The 20,655-nt window shown below is 38.4% G+C and overlaps 1 protein-coding gene across 4 annotated transcripts in view; it reads right to left on the reverse strand.

Moving 5' to 3' along the window:
• Positions 1 to 1,764: 1,764 nt before the first annotated feature.
• The window catches only part of LOC113236473 (basic proline-rich protein), a 64,725-nt gene continuing 45,834 nt past the window's right edge, over positions 1,765 to 20,655 (reverse strand). Inside the window, exons 2-3 of one of the 4 annotated variants that reach the window (XM_026472560.1) lie at positions 3,635 to 4,630; positions 1,765 to 3,313 (exon numbers count right to left, since the gene is read on the reverse strand). In XM_026472560.1, coding sequence (XP_026328345.1) covers positions 2,018 to 3,313; positions 3,635 to 4,630 — 2,292 coding nt within the window. In that variant the 3' untranslated portion in view covers positions 1,765 to 2,017. Of the gene's footprint in view, positions 4,631 to 20,655 lie in introns of all 4 variants that reach the window. The other 3 variants (XM_026472559.1, XM_026472558.1, XM_026472557.1) reach the window with 3 other exon arrangements.

The following is a 20,655-nucleotide window of genomic DNA, read 5'->3' on the forward strand; positions in this document are numbered from 1 at the left end:
TTTAAAACACCATTGTTAAGCTTTGTCGCTTTTCCAAAATGTAAGCGTAAGTTACGAAAATAGAATATTTCTTTAAAAGGGTCTTATATATAATACTTTTTTCTTTGTCATTTCACCTTAGTAGCACCCAGAAATCATTTAAAAAGTTAACCATGCGTACTATTCTCACAAAAAAAAACTAGCTCTTAATGCTAAAGTTTTTAATTTCCAACGCCTGATATTTTGTTAAAAGCAAATTTTTTTTAGAATGTTTGCTATTATCATATTTGTTAGAATTAACTTACTATGTTATCCATTTGATCATTATAATCTGTTCTTCTGTAATTTCCTATTGATACTTATTTGAGAAAAGGTAAGAGTCAAAGGTAAGTTAGCAATTAATAATTGATAAGGTGCACCAATAAAATTAGCATGTCAATTTCAGGTTGTGCAACTGGTCGAATATTACTAGGCGTCGTATGATACCCCATCAAGACTGATAGATCGCACACATACGCTTCTTACTAACTAAGCTTCCTTAGAAATGTCCGATCTGAAGGTATTTCGAAACTGTGTTCAGATGCGCTGTGGGTAAGCTTTTCGCAGCGCTCGCTAAAATCGCTGCGCATCCAACAAAGCCTTCATGGGGCGCTGTTAGGGCTGCCACGTCTCTGAAGCACTAACAGCCTAGATGACGATAGCAGTAAGAAGTGAATGGCTCTGTAATAACATTAGGTAATACTTTGTCCTGTGTAAAATATGTATACTAATGTAGTCATAAATGAAGTAGTAACCAACTGTGGGTCTAATTGTCTAAATAAATGATAGTTTTCTTAATATTATAAAAGTAGAAGTAAAAGAACGAAGAAACAAAAATCAATGAAAAGTTAAAATTCTACAATACAATTTACATTGATTTTTAATTTTTCGTTTTTTACTTCTATTTTTAAATGTTTTGTGTGTAGTCATATAGCAGGATACACTAGAAAGTTCTCAATTCTTTTGTATTTTAATTTTTTACGCCATCTTGAAACAACTCTTTTGCATTTCCTTTTCCGTTTGGGGTAGAGATGCCACAATTTACTGACCTTATTGTAGAGTCCACCACCTTGACACATAAAGATTTTTTTCTGCAAGGTTTTCTACTGTTAAAGTGCTTACAGATCATATACTCTAGTAGTTTTTAGTATTTCTACCGCCAAGCAGTAATGTGAGCATTAAGGCGAGGTATTTCAACCATCGCGAGTCTAGATTTTAAGGAAATGAGGTGTGGGGGTCGCTCTTCGCGTTCGGCAATCCTCGCAGTGTAAATTAGTATGAATAAAATAAGAACAGGCGGATAAAATTTGACACAAATCCAACGTCGACAAGCGCCCGATGATAACTGACGGGGCAGCAGACGGCGCGTCATGCCGTTAATCCGTTGACCAATTGCAAATTTTGGGATAAAATAATGTAAATTTATAACTATGTGAAGCCTCATTTGAAAACCAAAATTTAGCAAGATCTCTGTAGTACATAAAGAGTAATAACTCCATATAAAAATTATGTACAGAATTATCTAATTTCTAATTTTTAACTATGTAGTTTATTCTTAAATAATTTATTTAGACTTTTATTTTAACCTGTTTTAAGGATAGAGAGATAGAGAGAGAGATAGAGAGAGAGAGAGAGAGAGAGAGAGAGAGCTGGAAATAAAACAAAAAATAATATATTATTTATAAAAAAAAATATTTTCAAAATATCTTTTTACAATCTTAAAACATAAAATTAGTTAAAGGCAGTGTTGATTTCACATAACTTTTTGAGTATTATTATTATATTATTATGACTAATGATAAAAGGTGTATAATATATATTTATATATGTACTTAAAATATCACTAGATTCGTGGTAACCTCGATACATACACATTATCTATTAAACGAATGTTTAAAAACAATAACAAACAAGACGTGCGACTTACGTACTTTTGTATAAAGTACATTTTGGTATCACATTTATGGCAGCTTAGTAGAGAAATTGTACTTTATTTAGACTAAAAGACGAAAGGCACAAGTGGTCGGTCGTAGAAATATCCTTGGTCTTGGACAAATGGGGGTCGTGTAGTGAAGGGCGCGCGGGTGGTAACTGGAGGGATGTATACGGGAGGCCTGGTTGGTCGAGTAGTTATGAAGGTTGGAGGAGGCGTGTATCTTGAAGTTGATGGTGGTAGAGGAGGCCTAGTTGGAGGAGCCGTCACAGGCGGGAACGGTACCTTGGGCTTCGGATAGTCATATCCTGTAGTTACGAAGGTTGGAGGTGGCGTGTATTTTATGGTGGGTGGTGGAGGAGGATGCCTGGTTGGAGGTGGGGTAGGCCGTCGGGTTGGTGGTGGGGGAGGAGGTGGTGGTCTTCTCGTCGTCGGTGGTGGCGGTGGGGGTGGAGGTCTAGTGGTAGGAGGAAGGTAAGTTGGAGGTGGCCTGGTTGGCGGTGGAGGAGGTGGTGGTGGGGGTCTTCTTGTTGTCGGCGGTGGTGGGGGCGGAGGAGGCCGAGTAGGTGGTGGAGGAGGTAGATAGGTAGCAGGTGTTCTGAACGTAGGCGGACGTGTAGGTGGTGGCGGTGGCGGCGGAGGTGGCCTAGTTGGCGGTGGCGGAGGTAAATATGTAGCAGGTGTTCTGAAAGTTGGTGGCCTTGTTGGTGGGGGCGGGGGTGGCGGTGGAGGACGTCTCGTCGTTGGTGGTGGGGGAGGTGGCGGTGGTCTTGTAGGTGGTGGAGGAGGTAAGTATGTTGGCGGTGTTCTAAATGTTGGGGGTCGCGTAGGTGGTGGCGGCGGAGGTGGTGGGGGTCTTCGAGTCGTTGGAGGGGGTGGGGGCCTTGTTGGAGGTGGCGGCGGTAGGTAAGTAGCAGGAGTTCTAAACGTCGGTGGCCTGGTTGGTGGTGGCGGTGGAGGAGGCGGTGGGCGTCTAGTGGTAGGTGGTGGCGGTGGCCTAGTAGGAGGTAGAGGAGGCAAGTACGTAGCAGGTGTCCTTGGAGGTGGTGGTCTGGTAGGTGGAGGTGGCGGAGGAGGCGGAGGACGTCTTGTGGTCGGCGGTGGAGGGGGAGGTGGTAGACGTGTAGTTGGCGGTGGTGGTAGGTAAGTAGCAGGAGTTCTGAACGTTGGTGGCCTGGTTGGTGGTGGAGGTGGAGGAGGCGGTGGTCTCCTGGTCGTTGGTGGAAGATACGTAACGGGAGGGAAAGGCCTTGGGGTTCTTGGTGGTGGAGGTGGCGGAGGTGGTCTAGTAGTTGGTGGTGGCAGAGTAAATGTCACTTTTGGTGTTGGGTAGTTATATCCAGTTGTGCGTGGAGGTGGTGGTGGTCGGGTAGGCGGTGGTGGTGGTGGAGGTGGTGGCCTTCTGGTAGTTGGTGGTGGTGGTGGTGGAGGTCTTCTAGTTGTTGGAGGAGGAAGGTAAGTTGGTGGTGGTGGTGGTGGTCTTGTTGGTGGTGGTGGTGGAGGAGGTGGAGGCCGTCTAGTAGTCGGTGGAGGGGGCGGTCTAGTTGGAGGTCGCGAAGTAAAAGGTACTCTAGGAGTGGGATAATTATATCCAGTAGTGCTAGGTGGTGGAGGAGGTCGTGTTGGCGGAGGCGGAGGTGGAGGAGGTGGACGCCTGGTTGTTGGTGGCGGGGGCGGTGGTGGAGGAGGAGGTCGCCTTGTAGTCAAAGGAGGGAGGTACGTTGGTGGTGGTGGTCTAGTCGGTGGAGGTGGCGGCGGAGGTGGGGGTCGTCTAGTAGTGGGTGGCGGAGGTGGTCTTGTTGGAGGTGGCAGAGTAAACGTTACTTTAGGAGTAGGATAATTATATCCGGTAGTCCTAGGAGGTTGAGGAGGTCGTGTTGGCGGAGGTGGTGGTGGGGGAGGTGGACGCCTGGTAGTTGGTGGTGGTGGAGGCGGTGGTGGGAGTGGTCTTCTTGTAGTAGGAGGTGGAGGCGGTGGTGGAGGTGGTCTTCTTGTAGTAGGTGGCGGAGGTGGGGGTGGTGGCCTAGTAGTAGGTGGTGGAAAAGTAAAAGGGACCCGGGGCGTAGGGTAATCGTATCCGGTAGTTTTTGGTGCCGGAGGAGGTAGTGTTGGTGGTGGAGGAGGGGGAGGACGTCTAGTAGTCGGAGGAGGTGGAGGAGCGGGAGGTCGGTTAGTAATTGGAGGGGGTGGAGGAGGCGGAGGTAGCCTCGTTGGTGGTGGTGGAGGTGGTGGTGGTGGTCTCCTGGTAGTAGGAGGGGGCAGATTAAAAGTCACTCTAGGAGTAGAGTAGTCATATCCACTTGTCTTGAATACATCTCGTACAGTGGAGTACGTTGGTGGTGGTGGAGGCCTCGTGGGCGGCGGGAACGGGATGCGTGGCGTTTCATACACGTAAACATTCCTTGGGGTGATAGTTGGAGGTGGCGGTGGTGGGGGGCGCGCCGTTGGAGGAGGAGGTGGCCTAGTTGGTGGTCGCGGTGGCGGCGGCGGCGGCGGCGGTGGGAAGGGTATCTTCGGCTTCGGGTAAAAGTACCCATCTTCGTTAAGGAGCGCGTTAATTGGTGCGCCTAGAACGGCATAATTTTGGCTCGGGTTGCTTGGGATGGCCCGAACGGGTCGGTCAGCCTGGCAAGTGGTTACCACAGCCAGGAGGACCACCGCTATGTGCAGTGACAGCCTCTGGAATATGGAAAGAAAGCACTTTAATTACACATTTGAAATATTGAACTGTAAATATAGTAGTTCATTTGGGCCAAGATGATAATTTTGGTGTCCAAATTCAAATTGAATTTATAAAGACTACCTAGACTATAAAGATTATTAGGTACCTTATCTAGAATCATTCTCATCAGGTATAAAAAGAAGGGTACAGAAGCGTACGGACGTTTTGGACTGACAAAGTTCAAAGACCTTGTCATAGTGGCTGGCAAAAATTGGATGAGGAAGGTATAACACCGGAAGGAATGGCGTGCGTTGGAAGAAAGTACGTAATTTTTTAACTAGATATTCAAACCGCTTAGCTTGCCCCTCCTATAACACTACTTGCTTTTATAGGAATTGCTATGTCCATACAAATATATAATGCTTTGCCTACAACTATCGCAGACTTACCTATAAAAATATTTTTTAAAAAAAGCTATGATCTGTGTTTATATGATATCAAACATTTTTTAATAATGAAAAGAAATTGACATTTTGTTTCTATTTAACATTTGTTTATATAAATATAAACAAAATGTCCTTACTTCTTTGATATTGTTTAATTCATGATTTTATTACTGTTGCTATTCATTGGCATTTTTACTTAATTTTATTTGACATTGCTTATTTGACAAATTATATAATTTTAATTTATGACATTATTTAACTTCAATTTAATTTTGATATTTGCGTGCCAGTATCTGATGTAACACGTGTTCTTGATACCTTGTATAATAATATCTTTTGTTGCCGTGTTTGTTTGCGAATAAATATTTTACTTCATTTCATTTCAAAGAGTTGAACTATATTATTGATACTTAAACGGCGAACAACAATTAAGAAAAATATAAGAAAATTAAGAAGCAGAAGTGATTTTAGTTACAACTTTGCTTGTTTATACCTATTACGGAACCAAAATGTTTATTAGGCCACGTTTGCAAAACGATAATATTACAGGAGAGATACTCAGAGATTCTACAAACGAAATTAGTCAGAGAATTTTTGTAACGAATAAGACTATTCGTATTTATATTTAGGAGTTTTATGTGATAAAAATATTTTTGACTTTTGATCACAGTCGTGTGACTACAGTATAAAAAAGGTACGAAGTTAAGTTAATAAGAAAGAAACGCTAATAACAAAATAAATTTTAAATTTAACAACTCCATTAAACAATATTTAGTATCAACATATCAAGGATACGTGTTGTGATGTGTGTGTTAAATTGTTGTGTTAAATTTTTCAGTTAACTTTAAAATAAACACTTTCAACTTTTCGGGTCATGCCACATGATCCGCTTTTGCGAGGAACAATGAAATTCTATTCGAATCCGGCCGGATCGAAGGAATTATTTCTGAGTGTTCGATCTTTGTATTAATAATTATAACAAACTAATGGAATAATTTCCCAAAAAATAATTATTATTATTAACTTCTTGTCTCGTTTCAAAATTATGTATGTACCATACACTACATAAATATTAGTAATTATTCCGTGATATGTACTTACGCCAGACATAAGCAATAAAGAGCATAGTAAGGAAAATTTCAGATTAAATTAATTTATTAATTACATTAGACTGCTAACAGATTGACTGCATGTTTGCATTAAATCATAATCAACTTCAAGCAGCCGAGATGGCGATTGCATGAAGTTGATAACGCTGCATGCAATCTATCTTGGCTGCATGAAGTTAATGTGTGGAGTAAGTTTTTAAACATTCTGGTAGTTTATTTATTGTAGATTTTTATTGACATAGGATGAGGTTCAGAACTATGTATCTTCAATGAAGACCTTGTTTGTATAAGATTAATTTGGTTTCGATGTTTTTGTTGTTCACAGCAGTGGTCGGGCGACAATCACGAAATTCGTTACTGAAATTCACACGACTGCGTTTGAATTCTGCAAATCAGCTGTAAATAGTCGTCCTGCATGGTGCTTCATCGCCAAAAGCAGTTCAAAGCCGAGCGAAGCTCCACTGAGCTGTTACATTACACTTAAAGTCGTAGAAAATCATACTACGAAAATTTTCACGAGTTAATTCCATGGTGATGTAGACGACCAATTTCTAAAATGACGCCACAATGTAAAAACAAGTGACAGTCAGATGAAACTGTATTCTACAGCCAAAGAGTTCTATTTTCAAATGTTGTAATTACTTTTTAAATATTGCAGCTAGTTTATTACCTTTTAAAATAAGCTTTGTTGACACAGAAATAACTATGGAATGATATGAAGCAAAAGCAAACGCCTAACTCTACGTCCACAATTTTCTTAATATTTATTATCACTGACCAGGGCCAAATTTCTCACATTACTTGAAGTAATCCCCAAAACAAATGACTGTAACATTAAACAATCTCTAACCATTCACAGTCAAAGCGTTAAGAGAAAAAGGTCAAAGTCGAATAACTAATGACCCGAATGTACAAATACATTTGTCACGATTTTGCCTTTGACAAATGTTTGTGAGTTACGCAGTTGACAAACATGACAAACATCAGTTTTTCCACACCCGAGTCTTGTATGCAAACATGTGTTCTTATATTTTTTAGTTCAATGCGATTGAAATATTATATTATTTCAATATTTTTTTTGCAATTACGTACCTATCCAAATAAAAGTTGTGTTCTTTTTAAATTGTTTGTTATTAATACTATAGGAAAAGTCGATTCCATCCAGCTCTTGGATTACGAACAAACGTTTGCATGAACTAATATTACAACTTAGCTGTAAAGTTAGCTAAAATATCAAAGAATATCACTTTAGAACTTGAGTTCCAAAGTTTTGATTAAATTTTGAGCGCCTACAAAAATTTGACGAGCAATACGTATCAAAATCTCTATAAATTAGTTACCACATTATAATTTAATTACGACCAGGCGCTTTAAACCATTATATACAGGTCATTTTAGATAAATACATTGAATATTTGAAAAATTGAAATAACCTTGTTTTAGCATTGACAGTATTCGTGTGAATTATCATACATTTTCATGCGCCACGAATAATTTAAAGAAGAGGCTCAAGGTGCTCTAGTACGTGGAATGCAGCTCATAAGGGACTGACTGAACTTTGTCACAAAATTTATTCTAAAACTGAATCGTTTGCCTTGTTTAAATGACTTAATTCTGTCATCAATTAATAAAATAATTATTAAATTTAAAACATGGTTACGTCATATTGTTTTCCTTGACAGGTAAATTGTAATAACAGACGGCCATTAAAATTTCACATGAAATCAAAATGGGACCTCTTACATAGAAGGAAAACATATCTTTAAACAAGCAATGTTATAACGTTAGCAGTCAGTGTCGCGGTAAAAACCAACTTGCTTGAAAATGTTTTAATTAGTCCTTTAAATTTTAATCTCTTCTACTTCTGCAACTGATTACTAGAATACAAACGAACAAGACTGTGCCATCAGCCCCGCTGAAGACTCGCACTCGCACCGCTGCCATTTTAGCCAGGATAGAACTGGCAAAGAATTACGCCACATTCTTTTTTATTTTATCGAAAAAATTAATAGACTATCTGGGAAACCCAAGGCCCGGCCGGCAGCTTTGCCCAACGCATTAGCAAAGCAATACAAAGGAGGAATGCTGCCAGCATCTTGGGCACCTTGCCGCGGGGCCCCAATTTTGTTCATATAATTTAAAAATCCTAGTTTTACTTTCTAGTATTTAAACTTTTATTGTATTTTTTACCTTACCTGTGTATTATTTTAACTACATATAATCTTATAACACATTGACTACGTAACTAGGAATGTTGATTTATTTTTAATGGAATTAAAAAATTAGGAGGTTCTCAATTAGACTGTTTTTTTTGTGTGTATGTTACGTAGTTGGAAAGGGAATATCTCAGTAGCGGTCTCATTCAAATTTGAAGAAAATATATCACCTCCAAGGGTGGCAAATGAGGGGATGAAACCGGTTTATTGATTTTGACTTTACGTTAACCGATTCCAATAAAACTTGGTATATAGATGTAATTCTACAAGCTTTTGAGGTCGATTTTTTTAATGAAAAGGCTATAATTATATTAAACCGTATTCGAGTGTATTTTTGTGCTTGGTGTGTTTACCTTTAACTTGATTTGTAATTATAATTTCCGAGTTAAACGTATTCATTGTTGGCAAACAGTTTACAATTAAACAAATAATAAATTTGGTTTTTAAAACCCAAGTCAAATACGTAAATAAACTTGACCTAGAAGATATCGCGCCTGCATTGCAGGATAGATAATAAAACTTATACTACCGATGTTTAATAGGTCTAGTATGTGGAAAAAAACCACTTGAAACTTTAGTCGCTAAATGTTAATTTAATACGATCCTGGTAAATTTAAGACGAGATATATCAACGCGAGCCAAGATTTTAGGAGGTGAGTTATGGGGGGTCGTCTCTCGCGTCTCGCAATCCGCGCGCTAGAAATAACAACAGGCGGAGATAAATTGACATAGATCCCATGTCGACAAGCGCACGATTGCGACTGATGGGATAGCGGCCGAGAGATAGGGTTTTCCGGAGAGACTATGGGCTCGACTCGGCATACGTCTTCACGGGCGTCTTTGGCGGACCCGGACTTGGTATCACCGGGACTCACCGGGGTTTGTTGTTAGCTGCAGGGAACGAACGTCTGCCCCGTCTCCCGCCTCGCGTATAAGACGCACTCGTCTCGATAGCGGTCTAGTCGAGGGCCTAAGGCGAAGAGACGCGCGGGGCATGTGAGTTGCCATTTAGGTCGCTGGCTTTGTCCGGACATTGTCGCAGGACTCAGCTACTTGGCATCTCCGGCACTAGCCCGGAGAGCTAGTAGAGGATAAGCTTGACTTTTTCCGGTCCCTCCAGTCGCGTAGGAATTTAGGAACTAGAGAGACGTCGTTCATTAGGCATCGAGAAGTGAGCGTGTCTTACGCCACCAATGAGGAGATTTGGTAGTCGACTTAGAGTCACTGGTTCGATAAAATTATTAAACAAAGATCGAATATTTAGAAAAAAAATCACTTCGATCCGGTTGGATTAGAACCAACGTCTTCCAGCAAACCGTGCTAGACGCTATGCTAACTAAGCCACGGAACGAACCAACGGACCTCACGAACTCTTCCGTGTGTTTGTTGCAGATTTTTGTTTTGGTTTTTAATTACTTTTTGCCGTGGCACAATCTATGACAAATCTATGAAAGCTTTTTCATCACTACCTTTACAGCTACCAGCCGCTGACTAAAGATGTCTTCCTAATTTTTTAATACCTCAATAGAAGAGAATTAGCTGAAAAGAATAAGCGTGTATTCACTGGATATCATAAAAAGAAACTAAACCTCTGCTGTTAGCTCCTGAGTGGCCAAAATGGAGCCGATGGCTATACTAGAAACCTGATTTGTATACAATTAAAACAGGTGTATTATAATGTTGATGCGCTGTTAATTGACCAACGATTATGTCATTTATAGCTGCAATTCGATACACCTGCTTCGTGAGAATACGAATTTGATCTTCACGTGATCATAAAGATTCGCTTGTCAAATATCAAGAACAATTGTTATGTTTGTTGGAGTTTGATAGTATTAAGACGGGTTGATGAATAGAGAAGACTACCACCCGGCTCAGTAGGAGAACTATGAAGTGGGTGTTATTTTTCAACTAAGAAGCTGACTGCTGAAAGCTGAAAATATTTTAATTAAGTAAATAAATTGTATATTAGACAACATCACATACGTTTCTTTGACCCCAAGGTAAGTAACTAAAGCAATTGTTTTATGGAAATCGGAAACAACGACAGTACAACAAACACCCAAACCCAAGACAATACAGAAAAGTCGTTTTTCTATATTGATTCGCCTGGCTTTTGAATTCGAGACCTCAGGGATGGTGACACCATGAAAACCGGATTGAAGAAGGTTCACAACCCATGGAAAACGTGTGAAGTTCTCAACCCGCATTGGGCCAGCGTGGCGGACTATGGCTTAAACCCTCGTCTGAACGGAGACCCGTTTTGTGTATAGATGGATTGATGATGATGATAATGATACATCGGGTATGAAACTAATTTTTCGGATCTGAATCGCCGTCATCATGCGATTTGTAAATGCAGCCCGACGTGTTAGATTGCTTTAAAATAGTAGAGATCCGAAAATAGAATTTTGTAATCAAGGCTTAATGAACGTTAAGCACTATAACCTCTCCCTGATGGTGAAGGAGAACACAGTGATGAAACGCGAATTTGGAAAAGATGCACAACTCTGTGTTAACGCGTGAAGTTTGAAGAAGAGGCCCTACTCTCGAAGCACGAAATCGGTTCTAATTGACACCGTTTTCAAGTATTACTATCCGCTCACGCGATACATGCAGCCGTAGACGCATACCACACCTAGAGGTGCCGGTGATGATTTTATACCGATTTATCGGATATCGAAGTTATAACAGGTAAAAGAACTAATACTAATTGCTATTTCGGTAACTACTCTAGCAAACCATAAAGTTTTTAATGCCTGAGTCTGTCAATTAAAAAAATAAACATCTTCAAAAATACGTCACGACAATCGTGTGTGTTATTGTTTGGGCTGGTGATTTCGGTGTTTATTTATTGAAAACATACCGTAAGTAGCGTTTTTTAAGTTTACCCTGAATATAAATGTTTATAAACTATACTTTAAGAAGTAATTTCATGGTAAACGTTAGAACCACTCAAACGGAATATTATCATATTTATCCAAGTACACCAAAAATTTCATTAGTGCTTTTTAAGTGCAGGATTTGCGGTGTATTACTGCATTTTATTTGAGATGTTTTTATTGTAGTTCGGAGGGTATTTATTTAGCAATGCAGAATAATAATTTTTATTTATAAAAACTTGTATTCAAACTGAATCCTTTTCTAATTTGCGAAACCAAATAGTCGCCATTTTGCGGTAGGAGGAGCGCATCGCGTGAGCGGCTAATACCTAATAACTATTAATATTTACAGATTTGAGTTTCGATCGGGGTTAGAACTAAGAATGTATGCCAACGTGATCTGAAAGTTGCCAACGGGTCTGTCTTTTCGTTTACGATTTGACGTGATTTCTTGCTTTGAGAGCACTGCATTGGGCAAGCGTGGCGCTTTATTGCGCGAAAATCTTTTTTAAAAGAGACCTACGTCATCATGAAATAACCCTTTTAAACAAAACGTGTGGTTCTTCATTCATTTATTGGACTTATAAATCTCTTCCTTAATACTAATCATTCAAAGACGTGCAGCCAATACTGCACACTCACAATGCGATGCAATATAATTAGCATGGAGACAATGCTATCGGCGCGATTGTGGCCCACCTGCGCCCGCGCACCTTAATTAGCGATTTGCTTAAGAATTTTGATCACAATAGGAAAAAGCTATTGTTACTTCTCAGAGACCAAATTTAAATTTAAAACTTGTTATAAGTACAAGGAAATTTCAAATCATTTATGCAACGTTCTTAACCTTTTTAAGAAGAAGAACGCAAATTGGAACTCTTGGATAACCAATCGTGACAACACAATTGAGACATTGTGGTGAATAATACACGAGAGGCTCCGTTGCACGTATTTGGAGTTATCGGAATATGACTGGTAACGCTTTTGTGACAAGAAATAATTCCATGACGATTTTTAGTAACTCTGTGAATAATAATTGCGAAATCGGCTACACAATTTTGCTATTTGTATAACTTTGCAAATGTTATATAGGGTTTTCCAATATGGGCGGGTAGATTTTGACAGTTTATAGCGGCCATGTTGTTGAGGCTGCTTTTGCCAAATGTGTTGTTTATTTTTCAGTCACTAAAGACAAATCATCATGGCAAGTCGTCATCGTTTGCAAATTAGAACACCCATTTTAATAACAAATTTTTATCATTTATACGTGTTGCTCGACTCTGAAACTGACCATGATGATTTGTCGTTAGTGACTGAAAAATCAACAACAGATTTGTTATCGAACACTCAGAAAAAATTCCTTCGATCCGGCCGAATTCGAACCGACGTCTTCTAGCATACCGTGCCAGACCCTATACCAACTAAGCAGTGTTTAGTCCCAGTAATGCCTAGCGTGTCCATATGGACACCAAACGTATAGGGTAATTGAAATCAATATAATGGCAACACTTATTGTTTTTTTTAAATGACAACTCTTTGAAATTACTGTCAGTTGAGTCGGTTAGCTATTAATTTAGTGGTGGTGGGTATTTTTACATATTTCTAAAAGTTATACCGAATTTCATTAAAATATTGCCGAAAAAATGGACGGAAGTGATAAGTAAGTAAAATATTTGATAAATTTCATTACAGTTTTATTGCTCTGGCGTATACTTTCTGATATAATCTAAAGCACGTATTACTAAATAGCTGTTTGCGTTGCATTTTTTGGTTCTTATGTGGTTCGGGCGCATGTGTCCATATGGACACGCTAAGCACTTAGCATTTCTTTACACGCTTTGTTTATATTGTTATCAGGTACATGGACTTCGGAGTTTTTCCAAATCGAAAGACGTTAAACGATGTTTTAAACATTTTAGAAGACCAGGATGTGGATGAAGGACAGGTGCCAGATGAAATTTTTATTGCGCCACCAGATCCTGCAGCGTTAACCGATGAGGACTCTGGAGAGGAAGACTCCGGTGGTAGGGCGGATAATTTGACTTCTAGACAATTGTTGGCTTCTGCAGAAGCGCGATTTAGACACCCTATCACCAGAGAGCCCAACTTTGATAACTTAGTTGGGAAGAACAAAAGGACTTGGATCCAAGGAGATTTAGAGCCATTTTTGGGGCATTTTCCGGATTTTAACTGTGATGCTTTGAAAGATATGTCTGCCGTTGAGTTATTTGAAATATTTGTAGATGACGAAATTATCGAATTGTTGCGCATTCAGTCAAACCTATATGCGTTATGGAAAAATAGTTCCAATCCTAAAATTACTAATGAAGAAATACGGTGTTTCTTTGCCATACTTATTTTGAGCGGTTACAATCCAGTATCGAACAAAAGGTTGTATTGGAGTACACAAAATGATACTCGAAATGAGCTTGTTTGCAATGCTATGCGACGTAATAGGTTCGAAGAGATATTACGATTTTTACATTGCGTTGATAATAACAACGTGGATATTTCAGACAAAATGTGGAAATTGAGGCCATTCATGAATAAAATAAAAGAGAAATTTATGAAGTATTATGTACCAGAGGAGAATATTTCATACGATGAAACTATGGTAAAATACTATGGCAAACACCCTTGTAAACAATTTATAAGAGGAAAACCGATTCGTTTCGGATATAAGTTGTGGAGTTTGTGTTCAGTAGATGGATATTTAGTAACTTTTGAAATCTATCAAGGCAAAGCTGTCAAAGGAAATTCAGATTACGAAAAACATTTTGGGAAAGCAGCTGCACCGCTCCTTTGTCTGATGGATGAGTTTGAAGAAGAAAAGAAGCACTTGCCTTATCATCTGTTTTTCGATAATCTTTTCACCAGCTTGAACTTGCTAAACTATCTGCGACAGAAAGGCTACGGCGGTACTGGCACAGTCCGAGAAAATCGACTACGGAAGTGTCCTAAACTTTTAACCAACAAGCAGATGAAAAAAAAAGAAAGAGGCTATTATGAATCAGCTATTAGCAAAGAAGATGGTGTGCTTGTTGTAAAGTGGATGGACAATTCCATTGTGTCGATAGCTTCCAATAATATAGGAGTTCAGCCTATAACTTCTGTGAAACGATACTCTCAAAAAGATAAAGTAAATGTTCAAGTTCCACGTCCTTTTCTTTTTGGGGAATACAACAGATGTATGGGCGGTGTAGACAGAATGGACGAGAATATAAATATGTATCGGATTCATATTCGCAGTAAAAAATGGTACTGGTCCCTGTTTACATGGATGTTAGATGCATGTGTGCACAATGCTTGGCAGTTGCAAAGAACAACAGGTCGTAGAGTTCCACAGCTCGACTTCAGAAGAGAGATTGTGTTGACATATCTTAACAAATATAACAACAATCCCAAAGGGGCTGGAAGACCAAGCGCCTCCACCTCAACTTTAGCTCACACCTCACGCTTGGACAAGGTGGACCACTATGTCATCAAAATAGAGAAGAAACGTAGGTGTGTAGGCCCTTATTGCAAAACAAAATCTTCTGCAGTAAGGACTGCCTGTTGGACATGCAACGTTGGTCTATGTGTGGAATGTTTTAAAGACCATCATCAAAACAAATAATGTAATGTTTGTACTTCAATTCTGTTTTTTTCTTCTTTTATAAATAAAGCCCTGTTTTGATTGTAGCTTTTGATTTGCAATGACAAATGCTTAGCGTGTCCATATGGACACGTTATTTTTTTTAAACTTCTAAAATGATAATTAATAGAAAGTATTATTAATTATGTTCTTTGACCAAGCACAAGTCTAAAAATTTAAAAAAAGTCAATTTTCGAATCGCAAAATTAATTCGGGCATTACTGGGTAACAACGAAGACGTGTCGGTTCGAATCCGGCAGGATCGAAGGAATTTTTTCGAGTGTTCGTTCTTGTATTAATAATTATTACAAACTAGTGGACTAATTTCACATAAAAATAATTGAATATATTCTATTCAATCAAAATTTAAAAACAACAGATTTGACAAAAGTAGTCACAACAACATGGCCGCTATGAACTGTCAAAATCAACATCCTATAGAACAATAATCTCAGTATCAGAGTACTAAGAAAACCGACCTCAAAAGTACGTGGAATTACGTCTATTTGCTAAGTTTTACTGAAATATCCCCTAGTTCGCCACTGTACAGGACTTGACACTGGAGATAATAAAAATCGGTTCTCTCTACTCAAAGTATATTGAGAGAAAAACGCCTTGAATTGGAGAAATAGCAAAATGAACCATTAAAATAATTGCTCCTAAATTAGAGTTTAAGTGTTATTTATAAAAATGAATCTTCATGCGTGAACAGCCACCCTTAGAATTTCCAATAAAAAAAGAATCATGAAAATCGGTTCACAAATACCGGAGTTATCGCGTAAAATACATACAAAAAAAAAGAACTTACAGTCGAATTGAGAACTTTTTCCTTTTTTGAAGTCGGTTAAAAATCAGCGTCACCAACTCATTAAACATTTAGGTCATAACCTGATGCTTTCACGCATAGTAAGCTTTTTTCGACGTGCAGATTTCATCTTGGTGTTTTATTATATGCCAGACTAATACACTAATTGCCTGGTCTCAAACAAGGGAATTCCGTGTACTGAGAGTACCAGAGCAACGGAATTCACTCCGGAGCACTACCTGAAACACCAACACCAGAAACAATTTAGAAAAGTTTTTTCCCAAATTGGTCCTGCCGGGAATTGAATCCGGAATCTCCGCGCCCTGCGTCCACAGTGCAAACCGTTGCTAGCCACAACAATTGCCTTAATAACGTGAAAAATGTGTATTGATACTGCACATTTACAAACGTACGCATTACGTAACTTTAAAAATAAAGTCATACCGTCACAGAGATTCATTTTCATTAAAAAGCAATCGTTCACTGGGCTTTGACTGACACTGTTTGTCAGAAACATTTGAAAGTGAATTTAAAATAAAATTAATAATCATGTTTAGCTATTTGTTACTGACCGATACCACTAAAAATGATTTACGAACCAAGATTCGTAATCGGTAAGCAACAGCTGGTGTTTAAAGTTAAAATGTCATTACTGCTAGAGAACAATGTGATGTCAGACGTTTTGCAGATATTTTTTCATCCCAATGAAGCAATTACGTACGCAGCAAGCTGATACACCTATCCGATTTAAACCGAAATGTATGACCCATCACTTGTCTGGCTGTCCGGTATTTCACCGAGTTCACCTTGTGGGCATTCCAGTGAAGTATGTCAAGTGGGCTACTCCACTAATTGCCGATCAGATTGGCACAGTATAGTACCTCTTTACTTGAAAAATTGTCCATTGTTCATCCTCGTTGGAATTGGAATTATGAAATTCATTGAATGGACAACGCTTTAGGTGCGAATAAGTACCATTAATGTTTAAGTTTTTAAGTTTGAACGTTAACATTAATAAAGGACATTTGTTAATTTGCATCTTGATATAGGTAAAAAATGATGGGCTTACAACCATGCCTTGTAGGACGCCGTTTCGAACAATAAAGTGAATGAGTTTCTAAAAGTTCAAAAGTGACTAACCGAAATAATGGAGACAAAACTTATAATTTATTTGATTTATATCGTATTATTCTTCATTTTGAACTTTATGTGCATCTATTTTGTAACCTTTTTGGGATGTAATGTGATTGTAACATTCCTTCTGCCAATATTATACGTGGCGAGTAAATTACTAAGGTGTTCGTAATAAATTCATTTAATAAGATATTGGATGCATTTTCATGCAAATCTTGATGCTGCCGGTTTGAAGCCGTTGAAAGGTTAGAAGTATTGCATAGATTAAGATTTAAATCGTTGTCAGTTGGGTTCAATTTGCTATGATAAATTTAATAAATGAGCACAATAATTTTTATTCATACCAATAAATACACTGCTTTCAACATTATGAGTATAACTATATCCGCCTATGGATGTTGTAGAATGTGACTAACGACCGTAATCGGAAAGCGAGTGGCATCTTAATATTGTATTTTTTATGACGAACAAGTTGCGAGCAACATATGTATTTATCCATAACAGCTCCACTGTCGTACAGAGTCGCACTTTAAATCGTAAAGACCTGAGAGATACTAGCACTGCACCCGTCTCTATCAGACTGGTATATATAGATATGACTTACAGACATAAAGTTTGTAAGTCCTGAAGTTTTATCAACACCTTCAAAACCGAAACGCAATAATGGCGGCAGAAATGGATTGTATTAATAAATGACTTTACTTTGTTGCGCGCAGCGACGACAAAACCCTCACTTTTGGGAAGACCTATGTGTAATAGCGGTCTGTGTGTTGGATAATACTAAGGCTGTTGTATATTCGAATAACTTCACTTTATTCCAAAAAACTAACGTAATAAGGAACAATACGTTACACGGACACGTGTCGAACGAATTTTCGACGCGCTCCATTGTTCGACATTGTGTGAATTTTTCGCTATACAGCGTGTGCCAGTTTTCGCTATCGTGATGTATGTTTCTATGTATGAGAGTTTGTGCAATATGGTCAGGTTTACTATGCTATGTGTTAAAGTAAATGTTTAACAAGACTTAGTGGGGCGGTCGGCAACACGTGAGCCGCCATTTTGTTTTCAGCTCTTGTTTCCGAAATGGCGGCTCCTCATGTCCACGCCTAATTGAGAAGCAACTTTCCTCATTCATATACAGCCAATTAACCAACAAAAATTTTAGTCAAGGAAATTCCGAAGAGGTGATTCCACCACCTAAGTACCACTTACGTACACTGCCACTTAAGTTCAGCAGATAAGGCGTGTTTTAGAAAATGATTGTTTTAAATACATTGTTTTAGAGAGGTTGTATTGATTTTACTATATAGTAGGTTCGTTCACTTTCTTCTTTATGAACATTGTAATACTTTTCCTGGAACGAAACTAATTTCTACATAAAACCTACAGAGTTTTTTGTCCTTGAGTTATAATGTAAAATGCGAAAGTTTCCGTCGCAAGGTCACTTTCAAATTCTTATCTCCAAACAATAGCTGTTATATCACCGAGTAAACACGTATATTGGTCATTTCAAACCGGTTCGTGTCCGCGGCCTTTTTTGGTTTCGTGTTGTTCTGCCTTTGCTGGATGTTCGATTTTATCATTACCTTCGATTTACGGATGTCACCCACGTCTAGTCGTATTATAACATAACTCGAGTGATGTATAAGCAGAGAGTATTTACCTAAACTTAACTAAGTAGACACACATGGAGCACACAATACATTGCACTGTAATCCCAGACTGATTAAAAATTACAACTATCTTTCCTAATCACATGATTTGGTCACGGGTTGAACAGAATACATATTAAAAAAAACCAATCTCAGAAGTTCTTGGAATTACATCTATAAGCCAAGTTTTATCGAAATCGGTTACAGGAAAATGCGCTAAACCGGATTCATCTCCTAGTTTGCCACCCTTAGAGGTGGAATATTTTCTTTAAATGTAAATGGGACCAATACAGACTTTGTTGGAAACAGGGTACTTTTTCCAACAAAGAAAAGACTTATTAAAATCGATATAAACGCCGCCGGAATTATCGCGTGACATACATACAAAAAAAATACAGGGAATTGAGAATCTCCTCCTTTTTTGAAGTTGGTTAAAAAGGGAAAGTTGGCGGATATATGTTCAATCCACAATACACGCAATTAATTTTTAAGTCAACATTTTTTGTACGTTGCAATTTCTATGAAGTTATATGTATATAATTTTTTTTTAATTTTTAATTTTTTGAACTTTGAGTAAGTTACTGTAAAATCATTAACTTTTCGATGTAGATTGGTTAGTTGCAGGTTCACATAATGTTAAGCAACAATATATTACACTAATTTCGTAATATGTAATGACATATTATTATATAGTTATCATACAATGTTGTGATGTTCCATAACGTAGAAGCACTTAGTTTTAAACAATTATGTTCACTATTTATTTAATGTGTAATGTTTTCTATGTGGAATATTCTGAATGAATAAACAAATTAATTAATGAAAGGTAAAAAAATGAAAACAACCATAGTCGTCCAACGGTAAGTTTTGTGAGTGTTGGTTGAAGAGGTCTGGGAAATTTGATTAGGGAAATTAATTTTCTATTTATCAGATCGGAGTGTTCCGAGTGGTACCCTGGAGTAGAGTCCGCTGATATATTAACTATTTCTGCCGTTAAGCAGGCAAATTAACTTGTCAACCTATGTCTCAGGTTGTCAGGCGAAATGGCAGTGCCTCTTAGATCATTGCGATTTAAAGCTCTGAATGGCACTGCAACAGCTATGTACAGGCATGTTGCTCGATATCACACAGACGACTTGTTTGTCCCATAAAACATAAAAAACAATTGGTATTCATTGTATGGGAAATTTCCTAGTTTGAGACCAGTTACTTGTTTTCTGTTTTACTGGCATGAACCTGGTCACGGCTTGTTAGGGTTACAACCCTTTCAGGATTTAGGTCATAGTGCGCCACCCTGGTAGCAATGCGGGATATTTCACTCGTATTCTAAGGGTTGTGGACCTTCTTCACACCGTTAGCGACATGAATTGCTACTCGACATATAAATATGTACGTAACTTAAGTCATAGGTGCTGTCGCAGGGAGTCGAACCGGCGACCTCTCTTGAGAAGCGACTGTTCTTCTACTGGGGACCACCGCGTATTATGAATGTCATAAGAAACAATTTCCAATAAAGAATTTTTACGTCATTGTTTATCTTTAGGTGCGGCCCCACACACCGTACTTCCATATGTTATAAATAGGCAAAATCTTTAGCTTTTGTAATAATATACGTAAATTAGAATCTATGCGTAAATGTATTCTTAAACCCCAATCATCTACGGTGGGTACTAGAAAAAAAAACAATCTGGAAAAGCCTTATAACACCTGCCTAATTAATAAGGCTATATAATAACCTTATACATACGGATACAGGCTAGCAATATTTCCATATGACTTATTAAAGAGGATACCAGTAAGACAGCATAGTATCCTTGACATATTAATTTCAACCTTGCTCCGGTAAATGAAGTGATTAAATTAAATTGATAGCTATTTTAAAACACATCTGAGGTGCGGTGATTGACAATACCGTCAAAAGATCTTTATCTTGTATAAAAATATCCAAATTTTTATCTAAGATAAAGAACTGGATGTCCATAACAGCTGCAGCGCCGCACAGAACTTTAAATCGCAAAGGTCTGAGGGGCACTACTACTACTGCCCTGAGACATAAGTTTGACGAGTCCCATGTGCCTGTATTTTCACCAGCACCATCACCCTTCAAAAACGGAACGGCTCTACTGTTGCTAAATCCTGATCGTTTTTAGGTAATTTAGTG

Source organism: Hyposmocoma kahamanoa, unplaced genomic scaffold, assembly GCF_003589595.1.
Source record: "Hyposmocoma kahamanoa isolate Upper Pololo Valley unplaced genomic scaffold, ASM358959v1 92, whole genome shotgun sequence".
NCBI classification, from domain to species: Eukaryota; Metazoa; Arthropoda; class Insecta; order Lepidoptera; family Cosmopterigidae; genus Hyposmocoma; species Hyposmocoma kahamanoa.